Source organism: Topomyia yanbarensis, chromosome 2 (assembly GCF_030247195.1).
Source record: "Topomyia yanbarensis strain Yona2022 chromosome 2, ASM3024719v1, whole genome shotgun sequence".
Lineage (NCBI taxonomy): Eukaryota > Metazoa > Arthropoda > Insecta > Diptera > Culicidae > Topomyia > Topomyia yanbarensis.
This window is the reverse complement of record NC_080671.1, coordinates 297522080-297539995: the sequence shown is the minus strand read 5'-3', so window position 1 is coordinate 297539995 and position 17916 is coordinate 297522080. Positions and strand designations below refer to the sequence as shown.

General features: G+C 42.4%; 3 protein-coding genes across 11 annotated transcripts in view; 2 read left to right on the top strand and 1 right to left on the bottom strand.

The window, feature by feature from the left end:
• LOC131683320 (PDF receptor) overlaps positions 1-17916 on the top strand; it is a 688155-nt gene that overhangs the window by 189679 nt on the left and 480560 nt on the right. The window lies entirely within an intron of this gene.
• The window catches only part of LOC131683322 (rRNA methyltransferase 3, mitochondrial), a 46949-nt gene continuing 30143 nt past the window's right edge, over positions 1111-17916 (bottom strand). Inside the window, exons 3-4 of one of the 2 annotated variants that reach the window (XM_058965198.1) lie at positions 1896-2328; positions 1111-1834 (exon numbers count right to left, since the gene is read on the bottom strand). In XM_058965198.1, the coding sequence (XP_058821181.1) occupies positions 1663-1834; positions 1896-2328 (605 nt within the window). In that variant the 3' untranslated portion in view covers positions 1111-1662. The remainder of the gene's footprint in view (positions 1835-1895; positions 2329-17916) is intronic. The other variant, XM_058965197.1, reaches the window with a different exon arrangement.
• Positions 6980-11173, top strand: LOC131683321 (uncharacterized). Its single transcript, XM_058965196.1, has 2 exons — positions 6980-9440; positions 9495-11173. The coding sequence occupies exon 2, from the start codon at positions 9719-9721 to the stop codon at positions 11171-11173; it is 1455 nt and encodes a 484-aa protein (XP_058821179.1). The 5' UTR covers positions 6980-9440; positions 9495-9718.

Here is a 17916-nt window from a genome sequence, read left to right as displayed (position 1 = left end):
TATATGTTAGGGAGAGGAATTTTTATATGGAAAAACGTTATCATAGCCACATCAACCGAGCACAGCACTTTTTTGGTTCCTTTTGGAGTCCCAATTAACTGCAAAATTTGGAGTCAATTGGTTTTGATCCGGCATAGCGCATTGCGTTTGAAATGCACGGCCCCAAAGCCTTAGCTCAATTTCATGAGCGTAGGTAGTTGAGCAATAGGGCGTAGTGAGGGGTGACGGGGGGGGGGGCTGCATTGATTATATTTCAGTTCAATATGCATTATGACTTGTTGGGATGCTCATTTCGACGCTGTTCGATCACCTGAAGCAAAAATTGATGTAGGTGAATTTCATGTTGAAACCCAGAAATTAGCTTCATGCCTCGTGATCGAACAGCATAAAAATGAGCATGCTATCAAATCATAATGCGTATTAAACCGAAATATAATCTGACATATCAACTCGACATCAGTTGATTCGTCTGTAACGTAACTTCTATTTATAAAAGTCAAGGCAAATGGGTACAGTATGTTTTATTTCTACATTACTATTTTGCGTAGGACATTGTGAAAATGGTTATAAATAATTCATCTGAACATTCCAACTCGACAATATTTCAGTTCGAATTTCTTAATATTAAAGTCCGCCCCCTAGTAGATATATATATATATATATATATATATATATATATAGTATATATATATATATATATATATATATATATATATAGTATATATATATATATATATATATATATATATATATAATATATATATATATATATATATATATATATATATATATATATATATATATATATATATATATATATATATATATATATATATATATATATATATATATATATATATATATATATATATATATATATATATATATATATATATATATATATATATATATATATATATATATATACACTATATACTATATACTATATATACTACTACTACTACTACACTACACACTCACACACACAACTCAACCATCTGCCAACCCCAGATCCCTGTATTAGAAATCTGTGCCACCATTGTACACGTACAGTAACTGGTTCGGAACGAGTACAATTTTCTCTCCTAAGCAAACTATCCATCGAATTGCTACTATATTAGATTTATTTAGTGTGAACAAAATACAAACCAACTCCTCGCATATGTTCTGCTCTGATTGGGTCGAAAGCGAATAGATGTGTAATTATTTCGATTCTAGGCCTCCCAGAACATCATAAATTACTTGTTAAACCATTTGCCGCTTTTACGCTCAGTGATATGTTCGAAGTGAGATTAATCCAAATGCTTTAAATTTGTAATTTGTAATTTGTAATTTTATTGAGCACGATAACCTGTTAGTACAGACTTTGAATCAGGTCAAGGAAGTTACTTGGATAGCGGTAAATACATAAGATACAAATAAAGTTACAAAAAAAAACTAGTTAAACTTAAGAAAACAAAATCACAAACTCAGAGAAAAATAAAATAAATATTCCTAAAAGGAATACAAAACCATCGGTTTTTGGGATTTTGACATACATCGTGCCACTGCGTTGCGATCTAACTTTCACAAATAAACAAAACAATTAACTTTCAAGCGATGAATCACAACCACAGCTCCAAATGGATTTATGTATTTTCTCATTGATCGTTTCGAAAGCATTTAGATTAACCGTTGCTGCTCTGCCACACTCAGTTGACGTCTAATTTCGCAGAGAATGACGGAAACAGCTGTTGCGGTGTTTAAACTTTCAATACCGTTTTCTAAAGGAATGTTGATACTGTAATTGATGACTTCATAATCTGATGAATTCCTAGAGAAATTGGCTATGAAACTAGAAGAAAAAAAAATATTTCCACAAAAATATGTTATTCGTGTATGTATATCTCCCCTACCTTCTCACATCACTGCTGATCCCGTGTGTTTCTCCGCCAATAACCAGCACCATGTGTTTCATGTTACAATAATTAGCAGCATCATATCGTCTAAACACAAATCTTTCGTCTTTACTTTGGGTTGTATTGTCTGCTACAAGAAAAGAAACATGTGGTGGAACGATTTTTGCCAATTCGTCTATTGTCAGTGGTCCAATGATGCTCGTGCGGAAATGGGCCCCTGCGCCACCTCTTAGGCACTTCGAATCCCACGGCTGAGTGCAGCCTTTCAGAAGAACAATCTTATTAACTGGTATTGAAGCACAACTTCTTATAATACTGCCAAGATTATTGGGTTCGCGTATGTTATCACAGACAACTGTAATTGGAAGCGCTGGAGCTGTTCTGTTGCGGTTCATTACCTCGTCCATATTACTCGGCTTGACAAAGATACCTGAAATCGTCGAAAACGGGTTAAGGCCGATTTCTTCACCTACGTTTAATTTTGAAACCAGGTCATATCAGTGTAGCGAGTTAAGTTCAACTCTATTAGGGAGGGTGCTTCACTATTTCGTAAATTACTCGACCTACAGTCGTTGGCAATTTTTTTGAATGGGGTTCATATATTTGCTTCGTTCTTAATTCATCCATGCCCATGTTGTTTATAAACAGCAAAATTTCTAAAACAGCTGTAACTTTTGGGTTAAAAGAGATTTACTTTCAAGTAAGACTATGGCCTTTCATTTGAGCACTAATAGTTATAAAAATTATGCGTAGAACTAAAGTTATTGCAATTAGATTGTTTAGATTCACTGAAGCAGTTTAGCCATTAACAGTTTAGGTTAAAAATGGAAAATGATATTTTGATAAAATTGTATAAACTTCAACACTGCCGAACAATAGAATCTGTTATTTTATATAATAAAGCTGCTAGAGTAAAGTAACTAGAAAATACACATGGATTGTTGTTGTAATTTTTGCTTTTGTGGATGAAACAGGCAAAACACATTCACAAATATGATTTGTATATAATATGCACCACGCATCACTCGATTTGTCATCTTCTGTGGCCCATACTCTGGAAAATACTTTATATACTAGCAGAGCCGTAGCGTGGTTTTCTGGCGCCCTTGGCGGAAGCTCAGCTGTGCGTAGGGTTCGTCGCGGTTGCGGTAATTACCGCAACCGCGCGGTATTTACCGCACCCGCACCGCAAAATCAGCGGTGCGGTAAGACACTTTTTCCCGCGGATGCGGTGCGGGAAAGAGCTTTTACCGCGCGGTTTTACCGCAACCGCACCGCAAAAAAATAATAGATAAAGTGATAATTTCGGTTATTCTAAACTGATAAACGGACTGCTATTACGAAAGAAAATCTAGCTGTGTCCGAAATATTTTGACGCTATTATTTTTACGACATATTTTGGACACTAGTTATTTTAGTTATTACTTCTAAGTAAGACTTCACAAACTAACCATTTCAAATACTTAAAATACAAGATCCAAATAGAGACAAAATTATTAGATCATTTAAAAACAATAAATTTTTACTCTTAAATTGAATTTAAAAGTGCATCACTTCTTCCGATTTCTGTTGGAAATCGTTGAATTATGAATCGTTTCCGATATCAATTTTTCAACTGTGAATTTTGATTAATTTGAAGAAATTAGAGATAAACTAATTATGCTGGGACTTAAACACAACCCAAAGAATATAATTATCTTCATCAAACCAAACGAATTTGAAGTAATTGGCAGTAAAGGATACAAATGTATTAAATCGTCCAAAATAAGGAGGGGTCCAAATTAGGATGATTATTCTATCATTCTTTCTCAAAAAGTATGCTACATAACTTTTTTTCGCGTACTTCCATTCAAATTTACGATAGTTTTCTACCAAATTAAGTCCTAATATTTTTCAGTTAACCCTCCAGAACTTGCGCGAATGGTTCCCCGAATGAGCAGCCGTTGTTGCTGAAAGAAGATTTCGCTAGAGTTTCGGAAGGAAAATACAACGGCGCGTGTACTGGAGGGTTAAGACTATTTTGTAGCTTTTTTGAAACTATTTTTGCCAAATACCACATCGGTTGACTCCCGTTAATTGAAGTTTTTGCCATTGGCTCTTTGAGAAAATATTATAGGAAAATACATTAAATGCTAGAACTTTCTAGAACTATCATTTAGAAAATCACACTTCATATATTTTTAAAGTGAGCCATCCTATTTTCTGAATGAAAATACATATGTTTCTTGAAAAATGCGGAAGTTGGAGTTTTGGGATTTTTTGTCCATAAAACCCTCTATTTTTAATAACATTTCTGCTGTATGTTACAAATCATACATTTTTAGCAGTTTTTCTAATGTTCAATAATTCTGTACCGGTTGAGACTGGACTCCTGATTAGATGTAATGTATAGAGCAATTTTTTTTCGTCAAATATGGCGTCGTTCTTATTGATGAAATACAATGTTTTTATTTGACTGTATTGGAATATATGCGCTACTATATAGAAGCACTGGTATTTCGACTTTAAATTTTTTTTGTTGAAATTCCTTTAAGAATGAAAAGTGGTTTTTACTACGTGAATGCGAAAATCATCCATTTAATTTTCATATGTCAAACACATTGAAAATATGACAATTTAAAGAAAAAAATACTTCATTTCTTATTACATTTTTATTACATTTTCATTACATTTTTTCAATTAACTGGAGGGTTGCTAAAATAAAAGTTTTCCTATTACTGCAGCACAACGTTTTTGAATGTATAATGCTTGCATTTTAAATGTACGGAGTTTTATTAATAGAAAACGCAAAAGTTGATTTTTTCTTAAACATTACATTCTGAGGAGTCTCTTAAAGTTAAATTTCGTGTAAATAAGAATAAAATTTTATTATATATGGTTATACAAATGAACAATTTTTCAACACAATTTTTAAAAATATAAAAATTTACCGCATTTACCGCATTACCGCGCGGTGCGGTGCGGTAAATATAGTGCGGTTGCGGTAAGCGGTGCGGTTTTGATATTTTTTTGCGGTTGCGGTGCGGACAATCCATTTACCGCCCACATCCGCACCGCGACGAACCCTAGCTGTGCGCCCCTTTGGTGTTTTCTTTAGCTTTTTTCAGTTCGACCTTCAAATAGTAATTTGTGTACATGGAACACTCTATACTAGATTCATGTTTGACAGTCATAGCATCTATTCAGAAGACTGTATATTGGGGCGCCAATGGCATGTATGGAAAACAGGTTATCATCGAATTTATTAACCAAACGCATTTCAACAGCATTACCACCTTGAAAAAAGTCTCTGTGAAAATTTAGCATGCGTAAAAAGGTCAAAGCGCAAAAATTTTCACCCGTTAAAAAACACAAAGGAATCTTTAGAATATTCAAAAATTGAATTTGAATTGTTAATGCTAAATGGCTTAGGATGTAGTGAAATGCCAAGATCAAAATAGTTATGGAATTTCGACTTCGTCTCATCAGATGTATCTATCAAATATTACGAAGATCAGTTGACTATGTTGCGAGTTTGTACTATAATTGTAAACAAAAGTCGCACTCACATGTGTCATAGGTGTGTATTAATGACAAAATTTTTATGGCGTGTCATAATCGTGCATGGAAGATTTTCCATAGAAAAAATATCAATTATTAACTTTTATTCATATCTTTGGCTTAATTTGGTCTATAAACAATTGGGGAGATGCATTTTGAAGAAAATAAGTCAGGGAATCTAGAAAAATAGTTATTTTTGGTTACAGTGTTGCCAAATATGCTATATTTCCAGTTTAAAACTTAAATTACATTTTTCTCACAATTCGTGCATTTCTGTTATGGAAATAATTATGCCATTGTGTTTCTCAGATAGTTTTACATATAAAAACATGTTATACATCAAGATAATTTGAGCAAATCCCCAGACACTGTCATTTGAATCAAAAAATTAAAAATTTCTCAGCATGTTTCTCGTTATATCTCAGTAACCAAGCAGAATGTTAAAATTCTGTAAACGCCACTTTGTAGAGATTTTTAGACAAGGAATGTGGCATATCCAACTCAGTTTACCCCAAAATGGCGTTTGTCGTAAGATAGCACAACAGCGACGATATGCCAAACTACTAGTCTGAAAAATCTCTATAAAATGGCGTTTCCATAGTTATGACATTCTGCTTGGTTACTGAATATAGCTATAAACGTGTCGCAAAATTGTGGGCTTTTTGCTTCAAATGACTATGTCTTGGGATTGGCTCAAGTTATATCGATATTTTAGTTGTTTTTCTGTGTAAAAATATTTGAGAAACACAATAGCATAAACATTTTCAAAATAAAAATAAACGAATTGTGAGAAAAATACAGTTTTAGTTTTGACTGGAAATATAGCATATTTGGCAATACATTTATAAGTTTCAAGATATTCAATCTCAAGCTTTACAAATCGTTTTTCTCGAAATGTGCAAAATGGCGCTTGTCATAAGATAGCACAACATCGACGATATGTGAAAGAAAACCATTAAATCAAGTTATTCTGATATTAGGCCATTACAAATCTTTTTTAAAAATTATGTCACCTCCCCCCCTTCAAAATCGCTGAAAAAAATCAGGGGGCAAATATTTTTTTTTATAATCACCAAAATTCAAAAAATTGTCACTTTTTATAGAACAACAACAGCTTCCATAGAGTTTTGCTTTTCGTCACTGAAAACTATTATGGTAGTTTTAGAAATTACCATCCCATGATAGTTTTTATTTTGACCATTCTCGGGTAAATATGAAGTTTAAATGAAATCGTCAATCCAGTCCAAAATCAAATGAAACGTTTGCTGGTCGCGGAAAGAAGGACCCGCCAGTGTATTATCAAACAAATATCTCATGGAAAGGCTATTACTGACCGACTTCTGAATCGATTCCATTTTAAACGCAACAGTCGATAGAGACAGAATCGATCGTTGCATTCGAAAATAATTTTGATAAAGAAACAATCTGAATTCAAATCAGACTCCTTGCGATTTATATGTGGTTCAATATTCAATATGCATAAGCTTTACCGAAAGGTTTTTGACATTTAACGATTTCATATGGGATCGTAGTGTTCATACCGTATTTCCGCAGCCATATGTGCGATTCGTATGAACTTGACCAGATCAAAATCTGCTATTAAACCTTCCATTTAAGACTAAGCTTGTGGAAATCGAATAAACCGTTTTCCAAGAAGCCGAAGAGACTTTAATTCTGAAATATTCCAAGAACCAGAAACATGCGAAATTTTCGAGATAGACGCTGGAATCAAAAGGACTTTGCCTGGCCATCAGCGATCAAGAATGCTCCAGCAAAGCTAAATATAGATCTTATCAATAATGGTATCATCGGTACTTACCGCAGTGAGAGCCGGGAATCCATTATCGATGTCAATTTTTGTAGCCTTGAAGTAACCGGAAAGATGGACTGAAAAGTGTGCGAGGATATATCCACAGCGACTTCCAAGCGATCTGGTATAGCATTGATTACAGGACACGGTTTGAATATGTGGGAGATATATAAACGAATGAAGTTGGAAAACACCGATCTTTCACAGGAACGTGTCCGTCGAGGAACTTGAATTTGAAGGTATCCTCTTCAACCTAAATGCGAATGAGTTCACGGAACTACTAACAAGGGCGTGTATTGCGACCATACCAAGGAGAAACGGTCCCCGGGTGCAATACGACGATTATCGATCTACGTATAAGTTGCCTCTGAGCTTGGAGAAGAAGTCGGAGATCACTTCGGTTTCTCATCTCGCTCAGTTCAGAAGCTAGAAATCGCTCCGCTGCTATAGCAGGGCAAGTAATCAAATTTACCCGCGCGACGTTTAGTCTATTTGCAAAGGCAAAAATTGATTCCTTCTGCTTAATGTGTGAAACGTGAACAAACAATGAGTGACAATGCAAAGCAAAAGTATATGACGGTGCGGGCAAACTGTGTTGCTGTTGACTACTCGAAATGTCTGGTAAGACCATCAATTCGTGAAGTGGAGCAAATGTTGAAGGTGAACTTGAAGTTCAACGTAGCTTGCGGTACTCTATGCGGTGTTATTCCACCATTTATGTCATGCGGTACTGATTATGTTAAAAAACATTAGTCAAGCAGAATCATTCGCTTCCCAGAACAACATGAAACACGTCATCGAATGTAATGACATTTTATACAGTATACCAACGTATATAGATGTTGACAGCATTGAAATAAATATACATGACCTGGCACCACGTACTAGTTCCTCCGCTATCAAACAAATCATGTCAAAATACGGAGAAGTGAATAGTGTTAAGGAGGATACTTGGAGGAACTTCTTCCCAAGACTCCGCAACGGCGTTCGTGTGGTGAGAATGCGTCCGACAAAACCTATTCCCTCTTACTTGACTTTCACATGCAAATCACCTCATGATGTTGAATATTCTCAACGAACACTAGTCACGCGCCTGTCAATATTGTGATCATCCGCTACACCACGGGAAACCTTGCGCAGAGACTGCTAAAGAAATTCCACCTGATACGACCAAAGCCGGTATACAATCATCGTATGTTAAACCACAACCAGTTGGTAAACCAAATACTGCAGACCGGGTATTCACAAACACCAGTTCAACAACGATCGGCTCCAGTACCACTAAACCAACTGCCATTAACAACATCGAAGTAACAACGATTACAGCAAATGTTTCCAAACCAACAACCAACACCACCAACAAAGAATCTAATACCGATGAAGAAGGATTTACAATAGCGACCCGTAAGCACAAACAACAAATAAGAACATCCAACGATGAGCAAGATGAATGCAGTACCGCTAACGACATGGTCGTAAACGAAAACGCAAGAGAAGACGGACCAAATGAGCCCAAAGGTGCGCTCCACGGCTCAGAACCGCTCTCAACAAAGCAGTCAAGCTGAACAAGAAAGCATTGCCACAAAGCCAACGCGAATTTCCTTAGGAGACACCTACAAAGTTGGCATAACAAAGATAAAAGGCTCAGCTGCACCACCTGAAAGGTGCCCGGAGAAGATGGAGGTCACCATCGAAAGGTTTTCCCCACAACATGAAGCTATTTTCGCCGTACAGTGGGGAGGATGATCACAAAGATGAAGATCGATTTACCAACAAACAGCTGATCAGATCGTATCAATCACTCGGTGTGATCGGTTGTATTTTTCTTATCGCTGTGGTTCTGCGATTCCCCGAAAAAGCAAGGTCACGCTATCGGGTTCTTTTTTTTTTTTCGTTCGAGCTCAGCCACCCGGACTTTATCAGCTCGGCCCCAGCCATCCGGCATATATCGTCTACCTAATCCAAGTGATAGTTTTACGCGAGTGTAGTATCCCGTCACACAGTTAGTAGTGCGAAAAACAAGTGATCCGGATCTCACTTCCTGGCGGGCCCCCGCCAACCGGAGGGACGGCCAAGCCGCCAAAGGGCTGCCTCCCACCGAAATATACCAAAAACCAAAGCGTACTACGACATTTCTGTGAAAAAAATGTGTAGTGATAACAGTGGCAAGTATCAGGAGCGCAGACTTTAAAGTAGGTAAGCTACTCGCGCCTCCACCAAATATAAAACATTAAATCTGTGAACAGATCGCGCCTCCATCACCAAGAAAATTTAAAACTGATAAAAAACTTGCGCCCCCATCAAAAGTGCGAACCGTGAGCGACTTGTGATCCATACGAGAGTGTAGTGACGAACCTCAAACGAGTTTGGTTAAGTCCTCGGACAGTTCAATCCCGGCCTTCCCTGATTCTTCCGTGTAAACCTGCACTGCACCTCTTCACCGGGAAAGCAAACCAGACTAGAGTGGGCGATGGAAGGCGATCCGCCTCCCCCAGGGGAGGGCCCACCGCTTAGTCACTCCATACCAGCCTTTATGAACTCTGGTGATTTGATCGACCAGCAGACTCTACTGTTGCGTGCGGCGAAGGACAGTGAAGGTAACAGTGTAAATTTACCAAACCCATTGCTGTTACATCTACTACTGAAAGAAGCAATTGGGTCTGATCCTAATAAGTGCATCCATGCTACCAAGGAGGCAAGAGGAACGCAGTACATTCTGCGCACTACATCCAAAAGGATATTCCAAAAATTGCTCAGCATTAAACAGCTCTCCAACGGTCAACAGGTTGAGGTGATCCTCCATCCTCACCTGAATAAAACCCAGGGAATAATTTATGACCTTGACACAATCAATATTCCCACTGAAGAAATTCTCTCTGCGCTCAGACCCCAAAATGTGGTGGAAATTAGAAGAATAACCAAGGTGACCAAAGGTATGCCGACTAACACACCACTGTTAGTACTCTCATTTGCTGGGTCTCACCTGCCGGAAACGATCTTCCTAGGCTTGGTTAGAGTAAGAGTGAGGAAATATTACCCTTCTCCCATGCAGTGCTTCCGCTGCGGGCGCTTTGCACACGGAAGTAAAACATGTGTGTATAAGGAGATATGTCTAAACTGCGGCACAGAACACGAAACCAGTAACGAAAACCCATGCACCAAACCTAGCAATTGCACTAACTGCAAAGACAGCCACTCCGCCAGAGACAAATCCTGCCCTGTTTATCAAAAAGAGTATCAGGTGGTTAAAATCAAAACTGACAATGGACTCTCATTCCCGGAAGCCCGAGCCCTTGTCAATCAGGAGTCAAGAAAACAATCGTACGCAGCTACACTAAAAGATAGACTATCCCCTGGAAATGACGAAAAAGATCGCACCATACAGATACTTAGGGAGGAAATTGCACAATTAAGAGGACTGACACCCAAGAAAACGGAGACTGATAGCAAAGATTTGATAATCGCTAAATTAAAGGAGCAGCTATTGGACGAGAAAATACAAAATAAAGATTTGCGCAATGAAATGGCGGCCCTCCGCCATGCTTTTACGGCACTGAGAAGGCAGGTGCTACCAAGGACCCCCTCAACCGGCCCCGGCACCAGCACATCCCAAACGACGACGACAAAACCGGCAACAGGATTCTTAGCTCCACAAGCTACGGCTGTGAAACAAAACACGCCAACAAGCTTAACACAATCAGAAGGCGAATCAAATCGACCAAGCCGAAGCAAATCGAAAAAGGAACGAGATCAACAACATCAAGAAAAATCGAGGAGCCCCCTTCTGAAACAGAGCCAACAAAAACCATCCGAATTCGCATCAGCAAAAGAAATCCCGACAAAACAACTCTCCAATCCCCAACCGCACAACGTTAAGAGGCCAATAAACCAAAGTGGTGACCCAGCCACCTACATTTCGGACTAAGTAGCCAAACTAAACAGCAACTACCTAATAATACATGCAACAACAAAAACGCCAGCAAAACCACAAAAGCCTACCCACACCGACCCCGTCCGGGGAAGTACCGGCCCTCACCGACGAGCCCCCGGCGGCTGTCGGAGTGGGACCATCGGTACCTTTCCGGGTAAGTACCGAAACACAACGAAATTCGACCACAGAAACTGCCCCATCTTTCCCCCCCACAGCATCAAGCGACACACACCAAGCGGAAGAACCGGTTGCCTCCGTTCCCCCGGGCTACCGCGGGCAATTGCGTAGGTGGACCGCCCGCCATACACGAACTATACTTCAGGAACCAACCCAACCGATAAAGGGAACGTCGGTCCCCTCGGTCGACGACCCAACCCATACGCTAACTGCAACACCCACCAACCAATTTTCTGGCGAACCGGAAGCTCCCGGCCGGCATCCGCTAGGAAGCCCCAGAGGAAGACTGCCTGGCCGCCCTGACCACAGGAACGACAAAGAGAGAAGCAAAGCACACATCACAGATGAGACGTGCACAAGACCCGTCGCTACGGGCTCTTTCACCCGCTCCGGCAGACAGTACAATCCCCCACCAACTAGGCTAACTCCAATACAGAGCAGAGCAGATTACACAGTACCAAGCGGAAACGCCACGAACTATAACCTCTTCAGCAACACGCCGGCAATAACATACCCATCCCTAAGCCTAGCAGCGGGCCCCTCAAGGCGTACAGATAGCTACAGAATTCGCCAAATAAACACTGAAGTCCCAAGTACCGCGGACCCTTCGCCAAACCGCTTGATGTCCCGGGAAGGACTATCCTTTAGCCCGACACCACCTCACCGAAGACTGGAGAATAAAAGACACAGGACAACCAGCAAGAACAAACACCTTACCAGATCTGTTAGGGAAAAAGCCTTCTCCCCTGTACTGGCCCCGACCGCGGATGTCCCGTACCCATTCGATGAGCCTCCGGCGGCTGCCAGTGCAGGGGGCCCGGCTCCCACCCGGGTGTGTCTCTACACAATAATCCCTAACCAAGACCAGATAAGTGCTCCAGCCTACTTTCCAGCCTATGATACTGAACAAAGCAATACAGTGGACGCCTCGACAACCTTCCAGAGGGCTCTGGGAGAGAAAAAAGGCCGCCGTGCCTCATCCACTAAACCTGAACCTAGGAGCAACCTAAACAACGAGATAAGAAAAGCTAACGACTCAGATGAGCCGTCCTCAAGCTCCGTTACAACAGGCTCCTTCACCCGCTCCGGCAGATTATACAATCCTTCATCATGCAGAACAACCTCGACAACAACTCTTCCATTACAAAGTCCAATGGCGGGGTCATGGCTCACCGATAGCTATGGAGCTTGCCAAATAAACCCCGAAATCTCAAGCCCCGCGGTTCTCGCGCCAAACCCCTTGATGTCCCCGGGAGAGCGATCCGTTAGTTCGACGCAACCTCACAACAGGCCGACGGACCAAAGACACAGCATAACCAGTAATAATAAATACGTTACCAGATCTGCTAGGGAAAAAGCCCTCTCCCCTGCACCGGCCCCGTCCGTGGATGTCCCGTACCCAGTCGATGAGCCTCCGGCGGCTGCTGGTGCAGGGGGCCCGGCTCCAATCCGGGTAAGTCACCCCACAATAAACCCTAACCAGGATCAGTTGAGCTCCCCGACCTACTTTTCAGCCAATGAAACTGAGCAAAGCAACCCTCTAAGACCCCTGGGAAGGCGGTCCGTTAATTCGACGCAGCCCCATAGAAGCCCAGAGGACAAAAGATACAGCAGAGCCAGCCCAGTGGTGTCCGAAATTCACATACCGCCAAGCCCAACAAATACCGCTAATCGTCGGAGATATTCTGGCCTCAGCACATCCCCACCAGACGAAAAGGATTCTACCCTAGCAATCCAATGGAATACCAATGGACTTCGAGCCAATCTAGGTGAGCTACAGATTATTATTGCTCGAAATTCCCCTATTTGTCTTGCGATCCAAGAAACCCACACCAACAGCGATATAGATCTAGCAACATGGTTCGGCAACCGTTATCAGTGGGAAACAGCTAGAGGATCTAATCTCTACCAAACAATCGGCCTCGGTATCAGGACAGATATACCTTCGGAACCAATCCCTTTGACAACCGAGTTGATTGCCACGGCGAGTCGGATCACCTATCCTCTCAACTGTACTGTAGCTAATGTATACCTGCCACACACAATTAGCGATTTCGGAAACAAATTTAGAAACCTTGTCAGACAACTACCCATCCCCTTCATCATTATGGGTGACTTTAACGCGCACCACACCTCCTGGGGCTCAGAAAAATGCTGCCACCGGGGCAACGTAATTCTCGAGGTGGCCGAAGATACCAACACCATCATACTAAATGACGGCAGTACCACATTTCTCCGTGGCCGCACGTCGTCGGCCATAGATCTGACCATTTGTTCCAGCAATCTCGCTGGATCACTCGGCTGGAGGGTATCACCGGATATGGGTAATAGTGATCACTTTCCAATCGTTATATCGCATAAATATTTATCACCAGCAACCACACGCCGAAGACAATGGATTTTCGATCGCGCTGACTGGCCGGTCTTCGAAGAAGAAATCTCGGAAAGCCTGGACCACGACCGTAATTACGCTACTGATGAACTCACCAACATCATATTGAGAGCAGCGGGTAAGAGTATTCCCCGGACCAGCGGCACCCCCCCCCCACCCAAAGCAGTACACTGGTGGAACCCTGAAGTGGCTGCAATCCTTAAAGACCGCCGAACTGCACTGCGCGCACTCAAGAGAACACCCCGAGACCTCCCCATTTGGGAGAAACTGTCGTCCGAATACCGGCGCCTCAGAAACAAGGGAAAAAAGGCCGTTGAAGAAGCCAAAGCCGCTAGTTGGACCAAATTTATCGATGGTATCAGTCCCAATTCTCCAACTCCTGAGTTGTGGAGAAGAGTTAACGCCCTAAGCGGAAAACGTCGGCAAATAGGCTTTACACTCACAACCGATGGAGGCACTACGATGGATCCACAAACAATATCCAATCAGATTGGCACTTACTTCCAGCTCCTGTCAGCCGACGAATCGCTCCCACCTGCCTTCCTTCGACGCAAGGCTGCATTAGAAGCATCCCCTACGAGTTTCTCACCGGACTCCAGTCAAGAATACAATAGAGCCTTCTCTAATATCGAACTCGCTACAGCTCTTGGTTGTGGTCGAGGCAAGTCAACAGGTCTTGACGATATAGGTTACCCCATGTTGAGGCACCTCCCACCAATCGGGAAGAGTGCACTACTTCGCAGCTTTAACACAATCTGGGAAGGTGGGTCCTTCCCAGATAACTGGCGTGAGGCTCTTATTGTGCCAATCCCAAAAAAGAAAAGACCCAGAATCGCAAGTGACTTTCGCCCAATAAGCCTTCTCCCGTGCACATCTAAGGTGATGGAAAGGATGGTAAACCGAAGACTTACCACGCTCCTGGAGGATCGTAACCTGCTTGATCTCAGACAGTTCGCTTTTCGCAAAGGACTTGGTGCCGGAGTACACTTGGGATCCTTCGGCGAAGTGGCAACTCAGGCCATGAACGAAGGTCACCATATCGATATCGCCATTCTGGACTTAGCCAAGGCCTACAACACTACGTGGCGTGAAGGAATCCTCCGACAACTTAGGCAATGGGGGATTGAAGGAAATTTAGGCCTCTTCGTGCAGCATTTTTTGAGTAACAGGCGTTTTCAGGTTGGTATAGGTGGAAGCCGATCTAACTTTTTCCAAGAAGCAAATGGGGTTCCCCAAGGCTCCGTCCTGGCGGTGACGCTCTTTCTTATCGGGATGAACTCACTGTTCGCCACCTTACCAAAGGGTGTTTTTATATTTGTATATGCGGATGACATTATCTTGGTAGTCACCGGAAAACATAAGACGCGCGTACGAATCAAACTCCAAGCTGCTGTAAGAGCCGTCGGCATTTGGGCGGAATCAGTCGGCTTCAACATTGCGGCCGAGAAATGTGCAGTTACACACTGTTGCAATACCATGCACAGAGCAACGGATCGGCCGGTGAAACTACTCGGTACCATTATATCGTTCAAAAAAGAACCAAAGATTCTGGGTATTACGATTGACCGTAAATTGACCTTCCTACCGCATTTTAGAAATGTAAAACAAGACTGCAAGAGCAGAAAGCGATTAATTCAAGTAATTAGCACACGACATACCAAATGTAATCGCACAACCTTGCTTGACATTAGTCGGGTCTTGATCCAAAGCAAAATATATTATGGACTCGAACTAACATGCTGCAACTGGGAAGATATGGTAAAGACGCTTAGCCCACTATACCATGGAGCGATTCGTTTTGCATCCAACCTCCTACCCAGCACGCCTGCTGAAGCTGTATGTATGGAGGCTGGTATACTCCCATTCAAATGGGCCACAGCAGTGGCAACTCTGAGGCAGGCCCTTAGATTCCTTGAGAAAACAACTGGCACTGACTGCGCTTTGTTACGGACCGCTGAAGAAATCCACTCCAGCTTCACAAACTCCCCCCTGCCGCAAATCGCCCGACTATACAACACCGGAAACCGTGCCTGGTCAGAACACGGACCGAACACTGATACCAATCTGACCCGCCGTCTGAAGGCAGGTGTTTCCCCCAACATTGCCCGAGCCAGTTTTCTACAACATGTCAATAGAAGGTACTCAAACCACCTGAAGATATTCACCGACGGATCAAAGTTAAATGGAAGGGTAGGGGTGGGTGTGAGTGGAGTTGGAGCTGGTCTTTCAACTCGCCTTCCCTCGCCATGCTCTGTCTTCTCTGCTGAAGCTGCTGCCATCGCTCTCGCTATCACAAAGAAACCCGAAGATGTTCCAGTTGTTATTTTTTCCGACTCCTTGTCTGTTATAACCGCACTATCCTCCGGAAACTCCAGGCACCCATTTGTGCAGGCTATCGAACAATCTTGCGACTCGCTCACCTCCATCTGCTGGGTACCTGGACACAGTGGCATCCACGGTAATGAGGATGCAGACCGCCTGGCATGCCTCGGACGTTAATCCAGCACCTTACTCACCAAGAAGGTTCCAGCGGCAGACATCTTGAATGAGTTCAAAGGGAAAGCGGTAGCAAATTTTACAAGCCATTGGAGAAGCAGCCAGGGACATCTACAAAAAGTCAAGTGTACACTCGAAGGATGGACCGACCGTGACAGCAGACTCGAACAGAGGGCTCTGTCCCGGCTCCGCGTGGGACACACAAAAATCACTCACGCTCACACCATATCACGTGTCGACCCTCCGATCTGTGAATCCTGCCAAACTAGACTGACGGTCGAACACTTGCTGATTAACTGCCAGGAGCTAAACGATCTCCGTCAGCAGTACAACCTGCCCTTGTCCATTCGGGATGTTTTGGATAACGACCCAGTTCGAGAGGAGACCCTACTAGCCTTCTTAAAAGATGCTAGGATCTTTGAGGCAATTTAAACAGGAATCAAGATCTTCCGCGGGCCCTCCGCCACACTCTGGAGAGTGCTGGGGAGGTTTCTCCGCGGCCCTAACATACCCAGATGAATCAGCTAAACAATGCTCCATTCGACTGCAAACCAGCAAACCACGACAACGCAAAAGAGGAGAAATCCGTAATAGCCACATCTACGAGCCCACATAGCAACGGGACATCTTCCGGACTACAATAAAACAATAATCTAAGAATTTTTTTTTGTAAAATCCGATGTAAATTATTTATTTATTTATTTTTTTTTCTTATCAAGGCGAATGACCTATGAGGTTAAAGCCTTCAATTAAATAAACAATAAACAAACAACAGCTGATCGAGATGTCGAAAGCCATAAAAATGAAGCGATACATGAGAGCCCGGATATCTTCAAAGCGATCCGATAATTGGAAGCGACCAAAGGTGATGTTGCTTCCGATGCCGGGAAAACATGGAGATCTTTCAGCGTAGTCAATATATACCTTGGTAATGTTAGAGAGAGAGTAATCCTGAACAAGCTAACGAAGTACGCGGACCGTGAAAACGGCATGTCATGCAATTCAGCTTCCTTATAGGCAGGTCTACAGTGAATTCCATCCAAACGGTTGTGGGAGCTGTGGAGACAGCAGAGATAAGGATATCGTTATTGCGTGGTGGTTACCTTAGGCGTGAAGAATGCTTCAATAGTACTAGCTGGGAAGCAACCGCCCATTCGCTGTACAGCAGGAGTAACCCTGCAGGATATTATAGATCTACTTTCAGAGCCGAACAATCTACGAGACAGACAAGGGAGAATCACAACTACAACTGACGTTCCTCGACTCGACACTGTGGAACGCAGTGTACGATGGAGTATTGAAGCTGAACCTTCCCAGAGATATAATGATTTTCGGCTTCACGGATGATGTGGTGTTCCAAGTAATCGGACAATCGCTAGAAGAGGAGACACTCGACACGGAGACGATTGCTCATCATAAAGCAGAGTTGGTGATGACTAGCAGCCGAAAGACAGCAACAGGCGAAAATCGCGGACGGAGAATATATCATCGACTTGAACTTTTAAAGTCATGACGATTATGTTAAGGGGAAGGCTGCGAGAGCAACCACAGCTTTGCTTGAGACGCCAGTGTACTGGGCACCACGAACCAGCTGGAATCGCCGGACCGAAGCATGTGAGCAGACTAGTTTCACCGTCAGGGACAAGATCGAGTAGGTCGAGTGAAGCACCAG